Source organism: Doryrhamphus excisus, chromosome 23 (assembly GCF_030265055.1).
Source record: "Doryrhamphus excisus isolate RoL2022-K1 chromosome 23, RoL_Dexc_1.0, whole genome shotgun sequence".
NCBI lineage: Eukaryota > Metazoa > Chordata > Actinopteri > Syngnathiformes > Syngnathidae > Doryrhamphus > Doryrhamphus excisus.
Genome location: NC_080488.1, coordinates 7910543 through 7937049, shown reverse-complemented (window position 1 = coordinate 7937049; position 26507 = coordinate 7910543). Strand labels below are relative to the sequence as shown.

The following is a 26507-nucleotide window of genomic DNA, read 5'->3' as shown; positions in this document are numbered from 1 at the left end:
ATTATAATTATATTATTAATTACATTATATATCAATTATATTATATTTTTATATATGTATTATTTATTTTCTTATTTGTATAATTTTATCTGTAAACGTGTTAGCTATATGTTTTAAATATGTTCCATATATCCCTTTTTTCCAGAGCACTTTAAACATCAAACCACATCAAACTATAAACTTGAATTTTACATTAATTTTTTTTTTTATTGTTATTTTTTTTACTGAATAAGACATCGGACTTGCAAGTCATGTTGCCAGCATGTACGTATGTTAAAAGTTAGAAAGCAACTGGGGGGCCGGATTCAAACACTTTAAACATCAGACCACATCAAACTACAAACTTGAATTTTACATTTAAAAAAAAAAATTAATATTATTTATGTTTTGACTGAATAAGACATCCAACTTGCAAGTCATGTTGCCAGCATGTATGTTAAAAGTTAGAAAGCAACTGGCGGGCCGGATTCAAACGCTTAGTGGGCCGCATGTGGCCCCCGGGCCGTAGTTTGCCCACCCCGATCGAAACCTTGCTATACTTTATTTATAAGTCCAGGCTTCTTTAAAAAGAATATATATCTATATAAAACATGTTCCTGAGTTTAATTATAAAATATTAGCAAGATTGAATTGTATATTTTCCTGTTTAAATTTATCCTGGGTGCGTTCTTTCAGCACATGCTCAGATATGACGTAACACGCAGCTTGAGAAGTTCTTTAGTTTTAAAAATGGAGGCGAGCAATCGGCACTGGATTGGTGCGGAATGTTTGTATTTGATCCAAACTCAATTTCGAGAAAACTGGCAATACGGAGTTATTCCAACAAGTGAAAGAAATATCAATTGATGTTGCTGTTTACGTTTTACTGGGCATGCCCCATTGACTATTCTGTTTGATTATAGCGGCTCATGTAGACAAGAGATTGGAATATTCCTTTCCATGTATACCATTGTTTTCGGAAAAAGGAAAAACTCATGTAAACGTGATTATTTTTAAAGAGAATTCTCATATATTAGGATACTGTAATATGATATAATTTGTGGGAGAAACTACTTTAGTTTTCGTAGTTAAATGTGAAAACTTTATTATTTGTATAAAAAAGAACATGAGTGAATCTACAAGCACATTTACTAGACTCAGTACTCAGCTGCCGTTTGTATGTAAAACATCAGTGGGCTCACTATTTGACAGAATGTCATTTAAACTAACATTTACCCTGAAACAAACATGGCTCGCAGCAGCTGACTCGTTAAAATGTTTACATCGATCGCATCCTTTTTGTGGTTCTGTTACTGTAACTATATTTCAATGAAATGTGGGAAGGTCAGCTTTCACTGATTTTGTTCTTGGTTGCAAAGTCTGCGCTAAGCTTTCGCATGACTTCTGCATGGCTTTGCCCTACAAGCTCCTGGCGTACAGTTCTGTAATTCTCCTTGACAAAACTGGCAAAAGGTGTGGCAGCGCGGGGCTTGGACGGTGTGAGTAAGACAAGCTGACCTGTGCAAAGGGCGCACACAAACCGCTGTGTGTCCAAAGACTTGGAATGACGTCCGATCCTGCGGACAACAAGCTTATCATCAGCAGAAGTATGCAGAATATAGTAACAAACGCATAAAACATGACATCGCTTGACTTACGTGTTCTGACAGCGAGTGCACTGATATTTGAATTTGTACGTGATGTCATAACTGTGGCAGCGAGTCACCATCGGCAGCTCAGGGTGCACCAGGGTGGACTTGCGTGCGTACAACTTCCAGAAGTTTCCGTGTCCGTCCCTGACGCCGTTGATCAGCCAGGTTGCTGCATGGCACATCTCATGGATCAGTGTGTCTCTGAGGCGATCTAGAAGGATTGGACCATTAGGTATAAATGATCAATTGTAAAGTACAGATCAAAACAAGCAGAAAGTGCTTGGAGTACTTCTCTAGTAAAACCTTTTAACCATGGGAATTTTTATTTAACTTTTTTTTTTTTAAAGACAAATCTAAGAAGGTGTTTCACTGCATCTACAAAGGTCTAAACCAGGGGTCTCAAACACGCGGGCCGTGGGCCAAATGTGGCCCGCAGGACACTAGTTTGAGGCCCCCGCCTTGATATGAAAGTTTAATGTTAGTGCGGCCCGCGCAAGTTTGATATGGATGCTGTATGGTATCATGTACCCAGAAAAAATTATTACGTTTGATTAATGTTCATGTTAAAGGTTAAATAACTGTTAATAGTTATCCTCCCTATCCGTGTGGAAGTGGTAAGTTTTTGGCTATTTAAGTTGAAAGGAAATAACTTGAAGGCTATACCGTTTAGGTCGCTAGCTCTCTAGTTTGCGAGTTAGCATGTGTCTCAAGACCCTGCAGTTGCGCAATATGTTGTAAATAAAAAGAGTATAAATGTGACTATAGTCGTGTTTTGTCATGTCTACAGGGCTCTAATAATGCTTTGTTCATTTTAATCTGAAAAAAATAATTTGTCTACCCACCAACTATATGTGGTTTCTTAGGTTTTTATTATTTGCTGTTTTATTATTATTATTATTATTATTATTATTATATTTATTTATTACTGATTGATGGATTTTCTTTATTCTTGATTTGTTTATTTATTTTTCATCTTATTTTGTGTAGAAAAATAAAAAGTAAGATATTTGAGAACAGTGGAATGTTTTATCAGAGCTTTTCCTGTAGAAAATTGGAACCAAAGCGAAGTTTTTTTTATTTTTTTTGTTTTTTTGTTGTGTTTTTCTTTTTTGGAAAACCTGATGCGGCCCAGTCTCACCCACACCTAAACCAAGTCTACAGAAGGTTTTTCTGTGCATGAAAAAGGCCAAAGGAAAAATATATACATGCACAATGTAGTATTCTGGCCACTAGGTGTCAGTAATGTTCCATTGACGAGACATTACATGTCTGCCATGGCATGATCTAACTTTGGGTCTATCACTTTGCCTCTTTATTTATTGAGTCATTTACTTAAAAAATCGGCGTGTCTGTATTAGAAATACACGACCGTACTTTTACTGCGATTTACTTGGCACTGTTGCAGCTGTGTACTAAACTGGTCATGGTACATTCCTAGTGTGTTTTAGCACTAGGTAGCAAGATTGTGGTAGTTTCCACTTGATTTTGTGTGTGTGTGTCAACCATCTATGGAAAAAATAGAAAACTTTGGATTAATCATTTGATTGCTGCACCTCCACTGCCCCCCTTCTCTCTGTCTCTGTCTCTCTCCTCGTCTGTGCTCCTTGTTTCCTTCTCTGGTCACCTGTCTCTGTCATGGCCTGTGCCTCCTTGGTCATTTCCTTCTTTTTGGTTACCTCTTCGGCAATCACATTATTGAATCTGATCAAAAAGAATTTGTTAATGTTGAAATGGTACTAGCCAGATTAAAAATGAGTGAATTAAAAGTGTGCAAATAGTGAACATTAAGAAATACCAAGTTGGGTAATACCAAGTAATCCGCCGGGGGGTGGAGTTAATTTTACCAGATGATTAAACATGCTTGTTTTGCTGGTAAATTATATACATAAAGAAATTAACAATATGTTAATGCAACATTTTTATTAATTCTGAATGATGTTAATACATTCGGGGGATTATGTTGGCTGAATCTGATTATTGCGAGGGACATGACCCACCCTGTCCTCCGTGAAAATTACACGCCTGGCAGGGTGTTCTCGAATTCCACATTTAAATCGTACGTTTTTGGCTTCTTACTTTGTCCTTGTTCATGAATTAATCATTTTCTTACGTTTCTAAGAAATACATTTGGAGGCTAAGTTAGCTCGGTAGCTTGCTATATGCTATGAGCGGTGGCGGTCTAGTGTCCCTGCTGTCTTGCCGTAGCCTGCGCATTAGTGTTGCGCAATGTGGTCCTCCATGCTCCAACTACAAAACTATTCCATTTATCAATATTGAATCGCGAAGTTAGTTAGCTATAAAGTAATTTTTTGTTATGGTGCCCAAATTTATACACCTGCCCACTTTTGTTTAGATAATTATTGCACACTTTCTGTAAATCCTATAAACTTCATTTCACTTCTCATCCATTAGTGTGTTTGTATGCTTTATGATATATTTAAGTGGCATTGCTAATACAAACAACCAGTGGTTTATAAAAAGGAAAATGTAAAAATTACCAGGGGGTGCCGAAACTTTTTCATACTACTGTATCTGTGACAGTTTTCTGCTTAAAAAGAGTATGTTCGTAAAGACTTACCTGCAGAATCACAGACTTTCTCAGAGAGTTCTATGCGAGCATATCGGTTCCCCGTTTTTCGCTCCTGCCCAGTGATGCAGTAGCCAGCAGTTTTTCGCATCTTCTTATTCCAAGTCACAGACATATTGAGTGGGAGCTACATAGGGAAACATGATTCTTAATTGTTGTACATTTACATATGTTTGTTTTTGAATGAAACGTTATGTTACCTTATTATCAAATACACTACTGTTGTACATTGTGTAGAGTTTGGTGGTGAGTTCTTCCTTCTTTTGCTTAAAATGACGACAATAGCTGGAGCCCGGGTTTGACAGGGACTCCAAGAAGCAACCTGGGGTTTTGCATGATGTTTGCCTGCATGAGAAAAGAGTAAGTTGAAGCATAAACAAAGACACGGAGAAGCCTTGCTTCAGCAATGTAGATGGGGGCAAAAAAAAAAGGTGCACCTGCTGATGGGACCATGCCTGGGCTCTGTTTGACTCACGATCGGCTTCATGATTTTTTTCACAGGAGTCTTTGCATCCAGAGGTTTGTCAAATGATACGTTGATCCTGGGCTTAGCTGGCACCTTTACAGGTGGAACACACACAGGCGGGTCCGTACTGCATTCTGGATTCAAGAACAAACAGCCATTTTCATCTCAGTGTTTCTATACATGTATCATTCATCCAGAATTAATAATATAGAATTATTTAAAACATTGTGGGTCCACTTGGGGAAAAAAAGCTAATTAAAAAGAACTTTATCACAAATTTTACCTTCATTTCTGACAACCATGTCTCATTATAATAACTTCAACAGCTAAGTAACTAAACAGCGAATATATGCAGGCGCACCTTTGTTGGTCTGAGGTGAACATGACGAGCCAGTGAATGTGTGCTTCTTTTTAAGTCTCTCCAATAATGATGTGTACTCCTCTTCCGAACTGGATGAGTCATCCAGCTTGGAAGGAGCAGAGAGTGTACGCTTGGGAATTGCTGCGGGATGGCGGTAATGGCCAGGAAAGACGGAGGAGGGTACAGGAAGAAAATATGGGGATTGTTGAGTGTCCTTTTCGATGTTAATCGCGGGGTTGTTTTTGTTTGGTTTTGTGTGGCGAGTCGTCCACGTGCTCCTGATGACAATGTTGTCATCATCATCGTCGTCGTCACTGACGTTAACGAAGACTGGAGAGGCACACTGAGACAGTGACAGAGGTTTCTTGAATGTATGATGTGTGGCTGGAGTACACTTCTTAGATCCTGTAGAAAATGTAAATAAATAAATATTTGCATATGATATAAAAAAAGTAATTGATAATTCAATTGCTAATACCACCTTTAGAGGATGATTTGGTCACTATGAAGTCATCATCTGATGAATCATCACCCACAATGAAATCTTTAAGGCTTTTTAGATACACACAAATAGAAAAGGACTGTGAAAAAAAACTATTTCAGCAATAGATGGCAAAATAAAGAATTACCCGTCCTCGCTTGTACTCTCCGCAGCTTTCCTCGACTTGGCGGTTGGAGTTTTTACCTGTTGCAAGACTTAATATGCACAGAAAGATTAGCTTAATGTCACACAATTCATTTAACAACAGGTATACTCCTGCACGATCCAATACAAGAGTTGCATTAACAGGTTTTGACTAATCTTATTATTGTGGATAAAACTTGAAGAGGTGTGCAACAAACAGCATTACATTATACAGTAAACCTCGGATATATCGGACTCGGATATATCGGAAATTCGCTCACAACGGACAGATAAAAAAGAATCAATTTTTCTGTAATGCATTTCCAATAAAAATTCATTGCATATATTGGATTTTTTATAACGGATTTCGCCTATTTCGGACAAAATCTCCAGTCCCGTTCCAATGCATTTCCATTAAATTTCCCTCGCATATATCGGATGGCCGCATCGTGGCGCTCCGATTCGCCGAATCGTGACACGCCGCTATACGACGTCATTTGCAGCGTTTGCAGCATTGCCTGCGCGTCCAGGTACATTGGAAACATAGTCAAGGAAGTGCCTTTTTATAACGGATAAAATCCGATTTACGCATATACCGGATATAAATCCGATATATGCGTAAAACGGACATTTTCCGGTATACGCATATAACGGATTTCACTTATATCGGACAAAACCAGTGGGAACAATTGAATCCGATATATCCGAGGTTTACTGTACTACACATACTTTTATGGTATTCATGCATTTAAGCAGACAAAGAGACTTGGTGGTATGGAATGAGGAGATACAGTAGTGTATACAGCGAAAAAGGTTAGCTAAGAAGAAGTGGGAGTGAGAGTAGACAGGAGTACAGAGAGATGAATCATAAGATGCCTCAGCAATTGAGAAGTGCGTTGGTGCCCATTTTACACTTATGAGCCATTACAATGAAATTATGGGAAAGAGTAGTTGAAGCTAGACTAAGGGCAGTAGTCAGCATTTGTGAGCAGAAATATGGTTACATGCCCAAAAGAATGACGAATAGCCGCAACAAGACTGAGTATGTGTGTGAATGAGAGGAGGAGTGAGGTTACAGGGAGAAGAGATAAAGATGGTGGTGAATTTTAAAGTACAGTAAACCTCAGATATATCGGATTCAATTGTTCCCACTGGTTTTGTCCGATATAAGCGAAATCCGTTATATGCGTATACCGGAAAATGTCCGTTTTACGCATATATCGGCTTTATATCCGGTATATGCGTAAATCGGATTTTATCCGTGATAAAAAGGCACTTCCTTGACTATGTTTCCAATGTACCTGGATGCGCAGGCAACGCTGCAAACGCTGCAAATGACGTCGTATAGCGGCCAACGATGCGGCCATCCGATATATGCGAGGGAAATTTAATGGAAATGCATTGGAACGGGACTGGAGATTTTGTCCGAAATAGGCGAAATCCGTTATAAAAAATCCGATATATGCAATGAATTTTTATTGGAAATGCATTACAGAAAAATCAGTTCTTTATCTGTCCGTTGTGAGCGAATTTCCGATATATCCGAGTCCGATATATCCGAGGTTTACTGTACTTGGGGTCAACAATTCAGAACAATGGAGATTGTGAAAAGGAGGTGAAGAAACGTGTTCAGGAAGGATGGAACGGTTGGAGAAAAGTGTCAGGCGTGATGTGTGAGTTTCAGCTAAAATTAAAAAGGAACGGTTTACAAAACTGTAGTGAGATCAGCAATGTTGTTTGGCCCAGAGACAGTGCCACTGAGGAAAAGACAGGAAGCACAACTCGAAGTAGCAGAGATGCTTCACATTGGGAGTGACCAGGATGGATAGGATCATGAACGAGTACATCAGAGGGACATTACATGTTAGAGGCCTTGGAGATAAAGTCAGAGAGGCCAGACTGAGATGGTTGGGACATGGATGCTGCGTTCAGGTAGGAGGCGTAAAGGAAGGTCAAATAGGAGGTTTATGGATGTAGCGAAGGAGGACATGAGGGTAGTTGGTGTGAGAGAGACATATGCAGAAGACAGGATTGGATGGAGGAGATCGATTTGCTGTGGAGACCCCTGAAGGGAAAAAAGCCGAAAGAGAAAGAAGATGCATACACAAAAAAACTATTGCATTGGATCTAACAAATTAATGAGCGGATTCCACTTCAGCAGCAACTCACATTTTTCAAAACTGTCATCATCCGAACTGATGGTACAAACATTTGAACTGTAAAGAAAGAGCAGGGTGATTTTCACATATTGGTAATGATTCATGCAACTGCTAAGCAAAATTAAAATAAAAAAAATAAATAATGTGGTATCCTACCAGTCTGTCTTCACAGAGCTGCAAGGTTTCTTTGAGGAAGGTTTGGTTTTTGGGGTAGCCTGGCTCACAAGAACTAAATAGTGAACAAGTTTAATGCATAAAACAGCGTTTATGGCACACAATGCAACACATCATGCATAAGGAAGTTCTCTCACATTGGTCAAATTCATCATCGCTGGATTCTGTCAAAGCCTTGTTTCTGTAGGTGTTGACCTGGTTCTCTTTGTCAGAGTCGACTTCGTCCTCGGAGAGAAAATTGATAGGAGACACTGATCGATCCGCAAAAGGATCAGCACTCGTGGCACCATGGCGCTTCTTTCCAATTTCATTTATCAGCTACAACAAGGAATTAATTAATATGAAAAATTGTGAATTTTTATTCATGTTGAAATATAACAAACCTTCTTCTCTGCAATGTCCAGTCCATTCTCCCCAATCCACCCCATCTTCTTGGAAACTCGTTCAAATAACTTGCGGTTTTCATCATTCATGTTATTTATTTTTTTGCTAAATTTCACAGAACGTTAAAAGTTATTATTAATTATTTCAGAAAATACTTAAATACCTCCAAAGAAGTCTAGTTAGAAAATAATTGAAGGTGTCAACACGAGAAAGCTAACTCTGACGACCTAGCTAGCGTCAAAACTAGCAATGCTTATCGAAGGACGGTTAGCTAGATTAGTAGGAGCTTCAAGTTCGAGTACGACACAAAATGATTAAATAATACACTTAATAAATTACTTGACAGCTGGGTGTTCCTCGGTCGCTTTAAAAAGGGACGACGACGAGGCAGAATACTTCAGTTCCGCACAGAAGGTTCAAATCTTGCACCCGCTATCGTCATATTTAATGGACCAATAGGAGCAGGCCTTTTTGTGACGCGACAAATTCCAGCTCATTAATAGGTCACGTGGTTCCGCATACAGGTCCTGCCCCCAACAGGAAGTGAGCACAGCGTCAACTCAGCTCTGCATGTGAATTAATTGGCGCCATTTTAATTAAAAAAACAATACACATTAACCATGTACTTAAAAAGTACACGTTTATTATGGCATAGTGTGTCGCTGAAACATGCTTTTTTAGACTATAATTCCAATATGGTCTGTTTATAACCAAATTTTAAGTGGGTAAAAGTATTGAGCAGTTGGCCGTTTTTTTGTGTTTTGACCAAGCTCGTCCCAGGAGAAGTAATACGAGTCCATAGCCATGTAATTGTTTGATATGAGCAGATTCTTTTTTTTTCCCCTCCAAACTTTAGTAATTCCAGTTCACATTTATTTCATCAGTCCTGAGCAGTGTATGCCACATAAAAATAAAAAAAGACTTCGCAAATTGCCATCTTTATTTTTCCCCCCATATTCAGAGCAAAGCATAACTGACAGCATAAACGCAACACTATACAATAACAAAAACTGTTGAGAAAATACTTACCTAGGCCGTTCCTTCTGTGATTTAAAACAAGATTGATCATTTTTTTCCGCTATTCTGTTCCAAGATGTATCCAAAATGAACATTACTGTCAGTAAACAGTGTAACATCAAATAGGACAACTAAATTAGTCATTTTCTGAGAAGAGGAAGTCGTATTTCTCTCAAAAAAAAGTTCCCATTCACTCCTTACACTTAAATAACATCTTGGGAGAAATTAGAGTGCAGTTGCAATCCGTGTTAAAATTACAGGTTCAAACTGAATTTAAGTAAGACTTAAAATTTCCATGGCGCAAAACTGTCATACAAAAACAACAAATAATATCCTTTAACCAATTATAAATAGAACAACTATAAGGGTTGGGGCAATTTGTCCACGTACTGGAATTAGTCCTGTGCACACAACACATGAAAAGCGGGTGGGGGTGAGGACCATCAATCCAAGTAGTTTATCATGGGCACTCAAGTCTGTCATGCCTTCCAAGATCACTCAGGATACACAACAACAAAGGGATAAAACGTTATGATGGGGACTAAGGTGGGTATTTGTGTTCTTGATCCTTGGGTCCCAATTAAAAGAGCATGTGAAACATGTATTTCACTGGAAGGGTGCTGCAAGTAAACCATTCAAGCTTGCATTTTTATGCTTTGAAAAATGACGGTGGGAAGGATTATATTGGTGGTGGTATTGTGAATAATTACGAGGAAATGGAGGGCTTAACAGTTCAGGCGTTGTCGCTACCATCTACCGTGTGGACTTTGAACAGATGTTCCGGCTTGTTGCCGTTGCTATGGTGCTCCCACATCTGCAGATACAGTCTTTCCAGGTCTATGGTGTACTGTTTGGTGTTGAAGAGAGGGCTGCTGATGCGCTGCTTCCAAACACGTGCCCTGATCATCTTCAGGCTGCAAGAAGTAAACACAATTTAGAGAAAGAATTGAAAAAAAAATGATAGAAGAAAATGATATAAATAGTAACAAATGTATTCATACTATTCCATGTCAGAGCCCAACTTGACTGCTATGTCCTCATAGTCCTGCCGTGTATGGGCAATAAGTTCCGGGCAACCAAGGCAGCTGAGTTGTGAAGCAGCCACTCGTGAGGCAAGGGTTTCACCTTTACAAAAATGTAAATATTTAGAATTAATCTCATTTTTTTACACTATGTACAACAATGTTTGGTTGCAAAGCAACTGTTTGAATCTGAATCATTAGTGAGCAGCCTCACCTGGCATCGTGACCATGGGTGTTCCAGCCCAGAGAACATCCATGCCTGTGGTGTGACCATTGCACAGAGGCGTGTCCAAGCACACATCAGCCAGCTGGCCCCTCCTAACATGTTCCTCTTTGGGGGCCACTGGAGAGAAGATGATGCGAGAACCTGGCAGACCCATGTTCTGAGCATACTGCTGGATGTTAGGCTCCCCCACAGCGGGGAACCGAAGAAGCCACAATACACTGTTGGGCACACGTTTTAGGATCTGCAGAAACAAACATTTTTTTAAAATACACAACCTAACTCGGTAATTATGAACATGCACTGAAAGGTATAAGCAGATGTGATTTACATTGGCCCACATCTGAAGAGTTGGAGGATCGATCTTGTAGAGTTGGTTGAAGTTGCAGTAAACAATGGAGTCCTCTGGAAGACCATACTGGGAGCGGGTGGTCACGACTATTGTGCGTGGCACTTCCTCCCCAGTGGCAGCTTTATTATTAATCTGAAATGGAGGTGAAAATCTTACTTGTAAATACAACGTATTGCATTCATACCATATCAAGGTAGACAAGAGGAATCATTATGAACATTCACGTCTGATAAGGCCTGTCATACATACCTGTGTGGTGGCAAGGCCATTGCTGACAGTGAAGCTGTTGATGGTGACCTGTATTTGGCCTTGGTTGATCATATTGATGATTGCTTCAGCAGCCGTATTCATGGGGATCACCGGCATAGACAAAGCTCCATTTGTGTCTGTCGCTGGTTCCTGATTGTTGTCACATTTCATCTGGCCAAGTGAACAGTTTCAACTTTACCACTAAGCCAAAATTTCAATGGTTTACACACAATCAAGTACTTAATACTAATACTAAACAACCTGTTTAGTTGGAAGATGTACCTTAATCACTTTAACATCGGGCAGACTGTCCAAGAAGGCCTTCAGGTCAATACCGTTGAGAACAATGCGGTTGTCAAAGATGTGTCCATTTGATTTGAAATCAATCACTGCCTTTTTCTGCGAGTAAAAAAATGTTTCGATGCATCTCTTTACACGACTTTAGAAGATAAACTGCAAACCTCACAATGATGGTCTGAGGCAGAACAAACCTTGAGATGAGGAAACATGTTGGCGTGATCTCCAATGAAAAATGTATGTGGCATGTAGGCAACCTTCTCAGAATATTGCTCCACTACTTCAATAGGTGATGTCTCCTTGTCGGTGATGATGTAGTCCATGAAGGGTGCACCACTGGTTCCAGGGTAACCTAGCCACATGGCCTGTTGCAGAATACATGTTATTTTTAGCCCCTCAATAGTATAGACTTAATCCCAAGATAACACTATGAATTATTAAAAATCCATGCATTGAACATACCTGAATTGGTGCAGGGTGGAGCGCAAACAGCTCATTTCTGGCTCCCTTGGTATATCCATTCATGTTAACCAGAATGTGGACACCGTCCTGGTGAATTCGATCAGCTGCCTTTCCATTGCAAGGAATCTACAAGTATATATTTGTACCAGTCAAAGCGGTTTACTTTTCAGATTAGTCACAAGTAACTTGAGTTTAGAAATGACCAACAATCACTACCTGTGAGAGGTCTGTGAAATTATGAGCCTCTGCCACAACTTTCACTCTGAAGTTGGTACTGTCATCAGGGCTCAGTGCGTAACAAAACACCTTGACAAACAAACTTTAAATTAAAGCTCACAAACAAATTATTTTTGTATGTACTTCGATTAGCACAATGTATTGAGTTAAAAGTGTAATTTACAATAAGACAACTCACCTCAAATTTCTCAGGATTATGCATCCCAGGTATGGACTGCATCAAGTGAGATGTTGGATGGTTGCCAAAGTCTGAGCTGACATAACCAATACGCAGACGTCCACCACTGGCCTTCAGATCTTTGGGATGCTCATAGGCAGGTTTGTGCAATGCATTGATCTGTAGAATAAACAAATGTTTGGAAAACACTTAGTAACCGATTCCACTGTGGACTTCAATTCAGTATTTAAATGTACCCGACTTAGTGACTTGCTTTGAAGAGAGCATGTACCTTGTCCAGACAAAGGTTTCCATGGCGCTCAGCAATGGCCTTGCGGAAGCCGTGAGAGAGCGGGTATAACATACTGTGATGAGGGTGCACTGATGGCAAGCGATTCTTTTCTAGCTGGTCAGCAACAATGCTCACAAGCTTCTTCATCCGATCATCATAATCTGTCCAATCGCACACAATCTACAAGACAGGAAATATCTTAATTAAAATGTTTCTAAAATAATCAAATAATGAAATATACTGACATCATCTCATTAATGGAATCACTATTAACCATACAAACCTGCAAACAATGTGCCAAGTTACAGTATGCATCAGGAAAATCAGGCTTGAGTTTCAAGGCTGTGCGGTAAGAAGCAATGGCCTCTGGGATGTTTCCAGAATCCTAATAGCAAAGACAAACATTGCAATACATGAGAAATTGTTCTAGTCTACAGCGTAGTACAGCTGCAGTACTTTCAACATTCGCAATGTAGTACCGGACTTTTGCCAAGTTCGTTTTGAGCAACAACATTCATAAAATCTAGAAGGGCAGTCTTACAGTTAAAACCACTACATCTACATGTAAGAACATGCAAATGTTATGATATTCCATGATCAAAGAAAGGCCTACTTTGTGTATTGAAGCCAAGTTGCTGTGAGCATCAGCAAAAGCAGGGTTGATCTGGATGGCACGTGTGTAGCACTGGAGCGCTCCTTGCACATCTTGCATTTCTTTAAGCGTGTTGCCCATGTTTGAGTAGGCATCTGCAAATGTGGGGCTGATTCTAAAATCAAAGAGTCAGTGTTAGCATCTTATGGGAACTTTGTCATTCGTGAAAAGTTATGTCCAGTAAATTACTTGCCTGTTAGAATACACCTACATACCAAACAGAGCAAAATTACAAACCTGATAGCTTCCTTATAGTGCATGAGGGCTTCTTGAAGTTTCCCCTGCTGCTGCAAAACACTGGCAAGGTTGGAGTGAGCAGCAGCAAACTCTGGGAACACCTACAAAACACATGTCATTTGCAAACATTGTGAAGACCCTGTTGAACTGTTAAATTATATATTCAAATCTCATCAATCATTAAGTTCTAATACCTCTAGGGCTTTCCTGTACAGCTGAACAGCCTCCTCAATGTTGCCTTGCTCACGCTTGATATTAGCCAAGTTGTTAAGGGAGTCTGCATGGGTTGGGCACAAACGCAAAGCTGTGTTGTAGCACTCTTCTGCCTCAGACACCTGGGGAAGATGTTAGCCAATTCAGTCATTCATTACATAATGCCAATGTTTCTCTTGATTTTGTAGAACAATTTCAGAGAAAGTGCCATACATTGCCTTTCTCTTTCAGGGCATTTGCCAAATTACAGTACGCATCTGGGAAGTGGGGTTGAAGCTCAATGGCTCTACGGTAGGTGTCAATAGCCAGGTCAATGAGGCCTTGTTCATAGTAGACACAGGCCAGGTTTCCGTGTACAACAGCATGGTTGGGACTAAGACTGAGGGCTCTCAAATATCCAGCCACAGCTCTGTAAAGACAAAGATGCTCTCCATTATTACTGAATTACACACATACAGTAATCCACAACGTAAATTACTGACCTGTCAAAGATTCGGGCTTCCTTCAAAACATTTCCTAAATTGATGTAAGCATCAAGGAAATTTGGGTCCAAAGTCACAGCCTTGAAATTGATAGAAAAGTATAAAAATAAGAAACACATTGGTTTACAAAGTGCGTGACCACAACATGTCTCGGTGTAAAACTACTGACCTTTTCAAAATGGTGTATGGCCAGCCATATCTCTCCCTGGGCATTGAACACACAACCCAGGTTGCTCCAAGCCACTGCAAAGTTGGGCTGAGTCTCAATGGCTTTCAGGTAGCAAGCCTTGAGTTTCCAATGAGAAAACACGCAGGAAAGGAAGAGAATAGGTAGAAAGGAAGAAGTACAGTACAGAGAGGGGAGGACAAGGGATTGAAGGAAGAAAAAAAATAGAATAAAAGCAAGAAAAAACCAAAAAAGGGCAGAGAAGGCAAAATTAGTGACAATTCTCCAGGACGACAAAAAGTGAGTCTACAGCATGGGCTCGCATGCGCGTAATTTCTGCCGCGCTAAGCTGCATTGCTTTTCCTACGCTGCGCAGATCCAACCAACACCCACACATTGGCCACCATCTTGCAGTTATGGCCACATACTTAAACATAGTGGCAAAATTATTGTGCACATTATCCTGCTCTCTAATCAAACCACCAATGTATGAGCGACAAATTATGATGCATAATTTAAGTACGCCTCTGAGCATGACATCTCACAACCTGGAATGGTGGACAGTTTGTGCAGGTGATGGTCCCTGTAATGCATGCGCAACAAATACACGCAGGCGCGCGGGGTGTATGTTTTGCCACAATCACCACCACAATGCACCATAGGACGCTTGCGCAGCCTTGCCCCTGGCAAAGGCCATTGCTTTGCCGCTTCGCTTCGCTATATGGCCTGGTGCAACAGCTGCAGACCGACCACCCCTGGCAGAGAACCTGCCACACCAGACTGGCACACACTCACACCCACCATCTCTTCAGGGGGGGAAACATGTATTGTTGAAAATGCTGTCAATAACTGGGATATTTTGACAGGAACATGTTAAAATAAACCACCAAGGGGAAACTTGCATGTGGCCAATTGTTGACTCCAAAATGTATTGGTCGATGGGAGCATTTGGGAGCGAGGCTGGTAGTACGGGCAGAGAGGTCCACAACCAAGAGGCCAAAGGGATTGGGGTAGGGATGGTATGCTGGCGCGCTTTGCCTTTTTAGTCGCTAGGAGGGGTATCGCTGCGCAGCCCTTGCGCTACTGCAGACTCACAGCGCACTATCTGCATCGTCAGAGCGCTGCAACTTAATAAAGAAGGAAAAAATAAAACAAAACAGGAAAAATAAACAACATATAAGAGTTAGAGGGTTCTTACTTGTTTATCACCATTATTGCTTCCAAATCCAAGTTTCTCTTTACTTAATATGGAACTCAGTAATTAGTATAAGCATATCTAAAAATGCTTACTGTAATTTATTTTACTTTTTTCATTTGCTCTTCAAGAGATGCCACAAGAGAGAGGAGCTCAAGCGTGAAGTGAGGTGGTTTTTCTTTTGCTGGCTGTTACAAACCCGTTACCATATTTTTGGACTTTGTCAGAGTGGTGGCCGCGGCTGGCTGGAAGAAGAGAAGACTGAGGCTGCCCTTAGTGTTCCTTGCCGCCTGGACCTACGCAGGAATAGTGTCACCCACCTGAAACCTTCTATACAACAATTTCAGTTGAGGAAAAACCAAAAGAGACAAAATCAGAAACAACATCGTTAGTAAATTTGATAAACAATGCATTTGTCTTCAAATATGGAAATGCAATAGGCTCTTCCAAACACAACAAACATCAACAGACTATTGATAATTGTACATGCAAAAATTGTTTAGTTAAAAAGAAAAAAAACAATGTTTTGGGGTTGCTTGAAGGGGGAAGAAAGGCTTTGTTGTGTTCATTTATTCCAAGTTGTCAGTGAAAGATTTACTTTTTAAGCACAACTACAGGAAGGCAGTTACTGGCTTGATCTTAACCAAATGAACTGATCCCATTTCTTTGGGGAAATTACATATCTGAAGCAAAATGCAAGAGGAATCAATCACTGGGGTTTCTGTTTTTTTAACATTTTCAGCAAATGTTTTTATACGTAAAATGCTTTGTCCTGGCCTGCTCTCTTGAATCCTGGCCAATGGGGTGGGGAGAAAAGTCTGTGGTTTATTTGGATCTAGAAGACTCCACAGCTCTGAAATGAAGAAGTCATCGCTGTTGCTGCGCACGCCTGTCCTTCTAGCACCGCATCTGACGCAGGCGGTGGAGTACAGATTGTGAGCTGTCTTCCTGACACCCTTTGGAGACGCCATTGAAGTGATGCATTTATACTACATGTTTAACCGTACAACGGTATAACAGATAGCACACGTAAGACTAGAAGTCACAGTTTAAGAAAAATGGATATATGCATGAAAAGTACTGCTGGAGAGATCTCCAGCACTTTTTGGGGATGACTGAAAGGTCAGGAAGACAGCTCTTGCTGCGCAGACTCCACCAATCCTTAGCAAGCGCGCGGGGGGTAGAGCGACAGAGCAGAGGAGTTTGTCACTCCCTGATACTCCATCCCCACTCCACAACCCCCCCGTCTAACATAAAATAAGATGGCCTGTAACCACTGGTACAATCCACACCTCCAGATTTGACCCAACCCAGGGAGCCCCGTGTTATCAGAAAGAGTTGAAGTGGCAAATAGCTTAACAGTACTCCTGGCGAGGGAAAGGGAAGCAAGTGCAATGTCAATGAAGTCAGAATTCATCCTCACAGCAGACAGATAATACTGGAGTTCAGTGGCTAGGTTACAAACCATCTTATCTTTAGCACTGCAAATATAAACTACTTCCTCATCAGTTCATATATTCATCATAGACCGAGCCAGCATTTTCCTTCCAGAATCAACTGTTAAAATGCATAGAATGAATTTCACTATGACAAGCATTTGACTTCCTTCAGCCTTTCTTCCGAGGGGGAGGAGGGTGACCTCCTGTAAAAGGTCAAGGTAAACCAAAAGGAATTGGGGCGGGGGTGGGGGGTAATATACAGGTTTGGGGAAGATGTAAGATGTCTACTATACTGGACAACTAAGATTATTTAAATATAATATAATATTTGGAAAAGTAAAAGTGAAAAAATATACAGTTACCTCAAATTGGCTTTCAACTACTAGACCAAAACTTCACTTTTAATACTGCTAATGTGAAAGAGGGAATGTCTGTATTCTTTGAAAGTTAAATGATCAAAAGATGAGGTTCTCCAGTTGTTTAAAAAAAACAAAGAAAAAAAAGGAAATGTCTATGTATTTAGGTGGGAGGGGACAATAAGAACAACACACAAAGACCACCACCACACATCTCAAATACCAAATGAAGGTGTCATACCTTGGCCTCTTCCAAGCGTCCAAGTGCTTTAAGCAAGTTGCCCAAGTCACTACGCACACAATACAGATCCTGAGAAAGAGAAACAACTTTTTACTAGTCGTCTTAAGTTGTATTGCAGTCAAATCACAAAAGTGTTTTACGGTTTGCATGTTGCAGCTGACAGCATCCAACTTACAGGGTTATACTGTAATGCGGACACATAAGCCTGCACTGCTCCCTCCATGTCCCCGGCGGCAACCAGAGCTGCTGCCAGGTTGATGTAGCCGTCGATGAAATCTGGTTTCAGTCGCAGAGCATGACGGTAATGTTCGATGGCCTCCTGAAGTTGCCCTCGCTCCTTGTACACGTTGCCCAGGTTAGAGTACGCCTCCGCCAACATTGGGTTCTGTTTGATGGCCAATGTACTGAAGTGGGCAGACCTGTTGGGGTTTGATTGGTGGTATGTGATATCATGCGACACAGATAAAACTAGTAGCAAAGCACTTCACAGGGCATATTGCTACTGACCATTAACACACTCAAAATCAACTGTAAACTTTTTGATGGCAGATCAGTCATAAATCCCTGAATTGCATGTGCGCTGCAACTATACTGCACCCAATGCCCACACCTCACCTGTCAAGTCTTCTGCACTGGAAGTGAATGGAGGACAGGAGCAGCAGCACGCCCGTGTTATCAGGCTCCTGGCGCCATAGTTGCATGCAATGGCGCTCTGCTGCCTCAAAGTCCCCTGACTGATATTCCCGGTGTGCCAGCTCAGCCAACCCTTGGAAGGAAAGCATACGTTTTGTCGGTTCTGGAGCACCAACACAGCCCGAGGAGCAGGGGGGAAACAAGACGTTAGATGTGATGGATGGAGAAATGGCAGACAAATGAAAATTAAATCAAAATAAAATAAAGACATAACATGAGAATACAATATAAAATATACTAAGCAACACAAGGTGGTGAAAATGCTGCAATTAATACAAAAAGTGCTGTCATTGTTGATTCATTTAGAACCACCTGTATCCGTGCTATTATTCATGCATAAAGATCTGCTTCAGTATGAAAAAGCACATTATGTACCTGCAGAAGACAGATTTATTTTACAAAAAATGTGCATGCTGACTCTTCATTTTAGGTCACGAGTTTAGCATAACCCGCTGAGTACAACATTGTACTGTTTTGCTAAGTAATGAAGACAAAATAGGGGGGGCAATACATGACATGCATGAGGTGACAAAAGAAACATGGGAGAGGGGCAGCATGACATGTACTTATTTCAAAGAGATTAAAGGCCAATACAATACAGTCACTTGCCACACATTCGGGTAATATAATAAAGAGGCATTAGTGTTCATTCAAACCTGCAGAGTAGAGACAAAACATTCACATCGATTGCAGCAGGCTTGACTTATGTAAAAATGTTATATTATATCATCGATTATCAATTCAAATATGTGAAGAAGAGGCACCGCAGTTAGTTCCTGCTGCTCTAAAGACTACTGTCAGGACTCCAAGACGAGTATTTGTAGAATACTGCCGTTTGTCACTTCACACATATGAGATCTAGATTTAGACAGTACAGGAAAGTTATGAAGACCGTGAATTACTGGGACAGTAAGAACTAAATAATATGTGCAATGCAATGCCATTTGCAGGAAACGAACAGCATTTAAGATGTCACAGCATACTGTAAGACTGGCAAAGTTGTCATTCTTGAGTAAATAATAATGGATACCCATGTGTACCAACAGATGTTGCGTTGCACGCTGCTGTAAACCTCCTCGCATTAAATTCGTGATCAATATTACATAATATCCACAAGTGTGTCGCCATCAAAACATCATTAATGTATGACGCCAGGTAAAAAAAAAACTTGTGTTGCCTCCAAATGATGTTTCTTGTCATGCTAGCTAGCTAGCGGTTCGGATAACACGCTAGCATTTAAATGCAATGGACAATCTGGTTCTCGCCATTTTGTTCCATTATTCCTTAAAGAAACGAACCTGTGCTGTCAGCCACGGTCCCCACGGGGCTCGCCATCTCCTCGGTCTTCGCTTCTTGCACGGTGGACGTCAACGTGTCAGCCGGCAGGTTTACAGTTTAAGAGGAAAATACGTTCTTTGTCGTTCGCTAGCAGCAACCGCGTTGCTAGCCAAAGCAGCGAGCCGTTAGCTCTATTTTTTGCGGTGTCAAGCTCTGCTATGTGAAACCTGACTTTAGTACACGGTAATAAAACGAGTAACAAATTCTATCAAAGATTTCCGACAGTCATTAGATGCGTTTTTTTAAAGCGAAAGCTACTTGTCTCTTCCAACAATGCAGCCAAGGAATACAAAATGGCGAAGTGGGTGTGACTCAGTTTTTCGCCAGAAAGTAGTTCCACACCTCGTCATATCCACTCAAAATCCATGTAAATTATAAAGAAATATTTCATGAACGTCACACGTGGCACTCTTAATAGATGGCTACCACAGTTTCCCAATTAACTGCAAACGTGTAATCACCTATAAAATATTGCAATAACGAACTATACTGCGCGGATGTATACATTGGTGCAGTGAGACAGAGTGCAAACGATGAAATCGCGCCAACTTGCCTGTGAAACAACGCAACAAGATCACGTGACAATGTAACGTTCAGCCATACCGACAATAAAAGGCTCAATTTATTTCTCTCTCTGCATCAACATTCAATATTAAATATGATTACACATTTTCACAGTTTTCCGTCCCGATTATGAACTGATAACATGTTAAACACAGAAAGTGAACAAAATATCAGTAATTGCTGAGACTTTAGGTAATAGTACATTATCATAAACTCATTTTCCGTTATGTTTTATATTAATTAACACTTATTGTATGTAATACAATGGTATTCATAATATTTCTTCATATTTATATGAATTTTATATCTATATCATAGATATTTTATATCTATAATATTTATATCTACATATTTAAAATACATACAAGCTTATAATATAGACATGTACATGGGAATAATAGTACACGTACAAATATACAAACTACAAATTCACTACTCACTAAGTTTGGGAGCCATTAATTAATGTATTTTGTGGTGATGACATAGCGTAAAATGGCCGACAGGGGGCAACCTCTACAAAGACTGAATTGGATGCTTTCTGGAGTCCTCTGATCATTCATTCATTTTATACCGCTTTTTCCTAACGAGGGTCGCGGGGGTGCTGGAGCCTATCCCAGCTGTCTTTGGGCGAGAGGCGGGGTACACACTGTACTGGTCGACAGCCAATCACAGGGCACATATAGACAAACAACCATTCACACTCACATTCATACCTATGGACAATTTGGAGTCGCCAATTAACCTAGCATGTTTTTGGAATGTGGGAGGAAACAGGAGTACCCGGAGAAAACCCACGCATGCAGGGGGAGAACATGCAAACTCCACACAGAGATGCGAGGGTGGAATTGAACTCTGGTCTCAGAGCTGTGAGGCCTGTGCACTAACCACTTGTACACTGTGCAGCCTCAGTGCAAACAGCCAGTCAGAAATATTTGACTGCACACTCCACACAGAGATGGCCGAGGGTGGAATCGAACAAATACTGTACAACTCACTTGCTGATATTACTTTAATCTCTGCTTGACATCATTTTGTCTTGGACTCAGATGAGCAAAAGTGCCCATACAGTCATTAACATACCATTCTGCCCTGCGTATTTTGAAAAGGGGCTTTTGGCGTGCTGCACTCCATTTTCCCACATAAACTACTTTCCCACTGCCATCATTGCCCCTGTTAGGTTTGCTGTGTGTGTTCAAAGCATCCACGGGGTTCAGGATTAGTGTACTCTTCCACACGTTCCCCTCAATTGCTCTCAGCCTTCACACCGCTCAGTGGTCGCCCGATGATGTCATAGGCGCTGTATGCGGCGATTGCAACTGACATGCTTTATCTTTGTGCAAGCTGCAGCCTGGCAGTCAGGGGGTGAGCACGTCTTCTCCAGCACATCTAAAGGGTCGGTGACAGCTCTCCGCAACAAACCCTGCTTTCTTTTCCTGCAGGCTATTTTTGGAAGCACGTGAGAGCAAAGGGTTCACAAGCTCACTGGACAATTTAGACCAGGGGTCTCAAACATGTGGCCCGCGGGCCAAATGTGGCCCGCAGGACACTAGTTTGAGGCCGCCGCCTTGATATGAAAGTTTAATGTTAGTGCGGCCCGCGCAAGTTTGATATAGATGCTGTATTGCAGGGGTCTCAAACACGCGGCCCCCGGGCCAAATGTGGCTCGCAGGACACTAGTTTGAGGCCCCCGCCTTGATATGAAAGTTTAATGTTAGTGCGGCCCGCGCAAGTTTGATATGGATGCTGTATTGCAGGGGTCTCAAACACACGGCGACACTAGTTTGAGGCCCCCGCCTTGATATGAAAGTTTAATGTTAGTACGGCCCGCGCAAGTTTGATATGGAGGCTGTATTGCAGGGGTCTCAAACACGCGGCCCGCGGGCCAAATGTGGCCCACAGGACACTAGTTTGAGGCACCCGCCTTGATATGAAAGTTTAATGTTAGTGCGGCCCGCGCAAGTTTGAAATGGATGCTGTATTGCAGGGGTCTCAAAAATGCGGCCCGCGGGCCAAATGTGGCCCGCAGGACACTAGTTTGAGGCCCCCGCCTTGATATGAAAGTTTAATGTTAGTGCGGCCCGCGCAAGTTTGATATGGATGCTATATTGCAGGGGTCTCAAACACACGGCCTGCGGGCCAAATGTGGCCCACAGGACACTAGTTTGAGGCCCCCGCCTTGATATGAAAGTTTAATGTTAGTACGGCCCGCACAAGTTTGATATGGATGCTGTATGGTATCATGTACCCAGAATAAATTATTACGTTTGATTAATGTTCATGTTAAAGGTTAAATAACTGTTAATAGTTATCCTCCCTATCCGTGTGGAAGTGGTAAGTTTTTGGCTATTTAAGTTCAAAGGAAATAACTTGAAGGCTACCGTTTAGGTCGCTAGCTCTCTAGTTTGCGAGTTAGCATGTGTCTCAAGACCCTGCAGTTGCGCAATATGTTGTAAATAAAAAAAGTATGAATGTGACTATAGTCGTGTTTTGTCATGTCTACAGGGCTCTAATAATGCTTTGTTCATTTTAATCTGAAAAAAATAATTTGTTTACCCACCAACTATATGTGGTTTCTAAAGTTTTTATTATTTGCCATTTTATTATTAGTATTTTTATTTATTACTGATTGATTGATTTTCTTTATTCTTGATTTGTTTATTTATTTTTCATCTTATTTTGTGCAGAAAAATAAAAATTAAGATATTTGAGAACAGTGGAATGTTTCATCAGAGCTTTTATTGTAGAAAATCGGAACCAAAGCACTGAAAAAGTTTGTATATTTTTCTGTTTGTAATAAATGCGTTTTTTTTTTTTTTTGGAAAACCTGATGCGGCCCAGCCTTGCCCAGACCCTAGCTCAGGGGTGGGCAAACCTTTTGACTCGCGGGCCGCATTGATATAACAAAATTTCCGGGGGGGGGGGGGGGGGGGGGGGGGGGGGGGTTCTTTATTAAAATGTCATGGGCTTGCTGCTTCTTAATGAGTGGCCTAAACTTCAACCTGATTATTATTGGATAAACACGATGACCCACATTATTCAGGAATGCATTCCTCAATACATGAATAGGGTTGATTTGGTGTCTGGCCTTGGTTAGCATGTCTTCCTCCCAGTCAGGAGAGCCGGGTTCCAATCTTCTTTGGAACTTCACAACATGTAGTTTCTATTTTCTCTTTGTGCTTGTGTGGGTTTTTTCTAAGTACTCTGGTTCCTCACAAATCCCTAAAACATGTATATTATGCTCATTGAAGACTCCAATAGGTGTCCATAGGTGTGAATGGAAGATGGGGGGGTGACTACACAAGCACCGACTATTAGTGAGCTATCGTACACACTTAAAGTACACATTCCTGAATACTCACTATAATGGACGTTGCAAAAAATATTAGGTATTCCATTTACTTTATTCATTTTCTGTACTACTTATCCTGTTCAGGGTGACATCAGTTGATGGAGCCTAAAATAAATCCATTCATCCATTTTCTATACCACTTATCCTCACTAACGTCTGGGGCAGGCTGGAGCCTAATCCAGTTGTCTTCACGCAAAAGGTGGTGTAAACCCTGAACTGGTCGCCAGCCAATCACAGGGCACATATAGACAAACAACCACTCAAACTCACATTTATACCTATGGACAATTTGGAGTACATGCCAACTCCACACAGAGATGAAAATCGAATCCGGGTCTTCTAGCTGTGAGGCCTGCGCACAAAACCACTCTGTGCAAATGTTTTCTGAACTCCTTTTATTCAGCTGAACAGAATAATGCTGCCTGGTGGAGTTACCATAGTGGACAAAGTACAGTATATTGAGTCAACAGCGCCTCTACTGGTTGCCTTCAAGTACTGCACTCACTTGTGCTATAGAGACACAAATATTAATCAATTAATTCCTCACATTTTACCAAATTTGTAACTCAATAACTTGATTATTATGCTCATCCATAACTGAGAGGGAATTGATCTGGAAAGAAAGGCAGCTCTGTACATTAATAATCATAATTAATCAATAATATGACACAACTAGAAGCTGCACGGTGTTCTAGTGGTTAGTACTCAGGCCACACAGCTAGGAGACTTGAGTTCGATTCCACCCTCGGGTATCTCTGTGTGGAGTTTGCATGTTCTCTCCGGGTTCTCCGGTTTCCTCCCACATTCCAAAAACATGCTAGGTTAATTGGCGACTCCAAATTGTCCATAGGTATGAATGTGAGTGTGAATGGTTGTTTGTTTATATGTGCCCTGTGATTGGCTGGTGACCAGTCCAAGGTGTACCCCACCTCTCGCCTGAAGACAGCTGGAATAGGCTCCAACACCCCCCCATGACCCTCATGAGGAAAAACGGGTAGAAATTAAATTAAATTAAATTAAATTAAATTAAATTAAATTAAATTAAATTAAATTAAATTAAATTAAATTAAATTAAATTAAATTAAATTAAATTAAATTAAATTAAATTAAATTAAATTAAATTAAATTAAATTAAATTAAATTAAATTATGAATATCTAATATTTTCTTACCATTATCAAAGCCCCGTAGACATGAACTAACACCCCTATAGTCACCTTTACAAGTGTGTCCCCCAATAGTAGAAAATAAGCCAAATGATAGACATAAACATATTAGCATTGACAGCATAATTCCTAGTGGCTATTATCGCATCAAGGTAACAATACCGACACTGACATGCAGTCAATATTCACACAGGAGCTGCTGTCGGCCACTCTCTACACTGCTAACTAAACTAAGCAATCCAACTTCAGGTAGCCTCTGTAATACTATGTATCACGACAAAGATTTGAAAGAAATGGCTAAAATCCGGCTGCACGTCAGTCGAGTGGTTAGCATGTAGGCCTCACAGCTAGGAGACCCAAGTTCAATTCCACCCGCTGCCATCTCTGTGTGGAGTTTGCATGTTCTCCCCGTGCATGCGTGGCTTTTCTCCGGGTACTCCGGTTTCCTCCCACATTCCAAAAACATGCTAGGTTAATTAGCGACTCCAAATTATCCATAGGTATGGATGTGAGTGTGAATGGTTGTTTGACTATATGTGCACTGTGAATGGCTGGCCACCAGTCCAGTGTGTAAATGTAAATGTCCATATCACCTTCCCCTCTGTGGCCCACAGAAGTGTTTTCTCATGTTTGCAGTTATTTTCATCCCCATATTGTCTGACGTTGGTTAAAAATATTCACATGACCTGGGAATGATTTTGCGCTAAATGACAGGCACTAAGTGTTGGATGTCTTTCAGACATGTTAATAGTTTCTAGCAGCTTGATTCATGTTCCTGGCCTTTATTTAAAACATTTGTCAGCTGCAGACTGATGTTTTATGGCTGCTCATTTTGTCCTTAGAAGTCATGTCAGAACACAACAACTATGCACTGCTGTAAACAGTTTGGCTCTGTGTAAAGTCGAAATATAAAAATATTAAAATAAAATAAAAAAAAAAAACAATGTTTTTTTTATTGCCACTTTTCATTCGAATTTATCATGATATTTCAAAAATAGATTAATAAATCGTGCAGTTTTGTGGTTGAATACAGACTATTCATTCATTTTCTACCGTTTATCCTCACAAGGGTCGCTGAGGGGCCGCCCTAAATTAAATTAAATTAAATTAAATTAAATTAAATTAAATTAAATTAAATTAAATTAAATTAAATTAAATTAAATTAAATTAAATTAAATTAAATTAAATTAAATTAAATTAAATTAAATTAAATTAAACTATAATTGTGAAAATATATGTAAATGTTAGAATTTACAAGAATAACAATGAACAAAAACATAAATATAAGGCATTCAGAGACACATTTAAATGTATGTAGTATTCCATACTGGTCACTAGGTGTCAGTAATGTGACTGTATAGGATGGTTTATTGTGTAGTTCCGTACAAAAAAGATAACTAGGAAGTATTGAACTGTTTATGGTGTGTTTTGAGCTTCTGCCTGTGTCTAATTTCGATAAATAGGCAGACTCGAGGTTAATCGGCGACTCCAAATCGTCCATAGGTATGAATGTGAGTGTGAATGGTTGTTTGTCTATATGTGCCCTGTGATTGGCTGGCGACCAGTCCAGGGTGTACCCCGCCTCTCGCACGAAGACACATGCTAACTCGCAAACCAGAGAGCTAGCGACCTAAAGGGTAGCCTCCAAGTTATTTCCTTTAAACTTAAATAGCCAAAAACTTACCACTTCCACACGGATAGGGAGGATAACTATTAACAGTT

The 26507-nt window shown here is 40.5% G+C and overlaps 2 protein-coding genes across 3 annotated transcripts; both read right to left on the bottom strand.

Moving 5' to 3' along the window:
* Window positions 1-667: 667 nt before the first annotated feature.
* gcna (germ cell nuclear acidic peptidase) lies at window positions 668-8845 on the bottom strand. Its single transcript, XM_058063764.1, has 12 exons — window positions 8387-8845; window positions 8141-8321; window positions 7986-8058; window positions 7840-7886; window positions 5675-5741; window positions 5527-5597; window positions 5046-5450; window positions 4656-4818; window positions 4419-4563; window positions 4210-4345; window positions 1638-1842; window positions 668-1556 (listed from the first exon to the last, which is right to left on the bottom strand). The coding sequence occupies exons 1-12, from the start codon at window positions 8474-8476 to the stop codon at window positions 1325-1327; spliced, it is 1815 nt and encodes a 604-aa protein (XP_057919747.1). The 5' UTR covers window positions 8477-8845; the 3' UTR covers window positions 668-1324.
* A 455-nt stretch (window positions 8846-9300) lies between these two features.
* Window positions 9301-20033, bottom strand: ogt.1 (O-linked N-acetylglucosamine (GlcNAc) transferase, tandem duplicate 1). 2 transcript variants are annotated; one of them, XM_058063711.1, is made up of 22 exons: window positions 19668-20033; window positions 18292-18472; window positions 17852-18095; window positions 17677-17745; window positions 14449-14565; window positions 14280-14359; window positions 14011-14206; window positions 13779-13919; window positions 13585-13685; window positions 13309-13462; window positions 12979-13080; window positions 12696-12875; window positions 12425-12583; window positions 12226-12315; window positions 12010-12135; window positions 11742-11912; window positions 11533-11649; window positions 11251-11421; window positions 10981-11133; window positions 10641-10893; window positions 10406-10529; window positions 9301-10318 (listed from the first exon to the last, which is right to left on the bottom strand). In XM_058063711.1, exons 1-22 carry the CDS (start codon window positions 19702-19704, stop codon window positions 10138-10140), a joined length of 3147 nt encoding a protein of 1048 aa, XP_057919694.1. In that variant the 5' UTR covers window positions 19705-20033; the 3' UTR covers window positions 9301-10137. The 2 variants fall into 2 exon arrangements, with proteins under 2 accessions (XP_057919694.1, XP_057919695.1); XM_058063712.1 differs by having other exon boundaries at window positions 18292-18442.
* Between the last annotated feature and the right edge of the window lie 6474 nt (window positions 20034-26507).

Coding starts and splice junctions, on each gene's coding strand:
- gcna (XM_058063764.1), bottom strand. CDS start 8,476: ATGAATGATGAAAACCGCAAGTTATTTGAACGAGTTTCCAAGAAGATG. Junction 4,564..4,655: donor AGGCATGGTCCCATCAGCAG/GTGCACCTTTTT, acceptor TTTCTCATGCAG/GCAAACATCATGCAAAACCC. Junction 4,346..4,418: donor GTAGTGTATTTGATAATAAG/GTAACATAACGT, acceptor TTCCCTATGTAG/CTCCCACTCAATATGTCTGT.
- ogt.1 (XM_058063711.1), bottom strand. CDS start 19,704: ATGGCGAGCCCCGTGGGGACCGTGGCTGACAGCACAG. Junction 14,566..17,676: donor GACGCTTGGAAGAGGCCAAG/GTATGACACCTT, acceptor TGGAAACTCAAG/GCTTGCTACCTGAAAGCCAT. Junction 13,920..14,010: donor CCCTGAAAGAGAAAGGCAAT/GTATGGCACTTT, acceptor CATCTTCCCCAG/GTGTCTGAGGCAGAAGAGTG.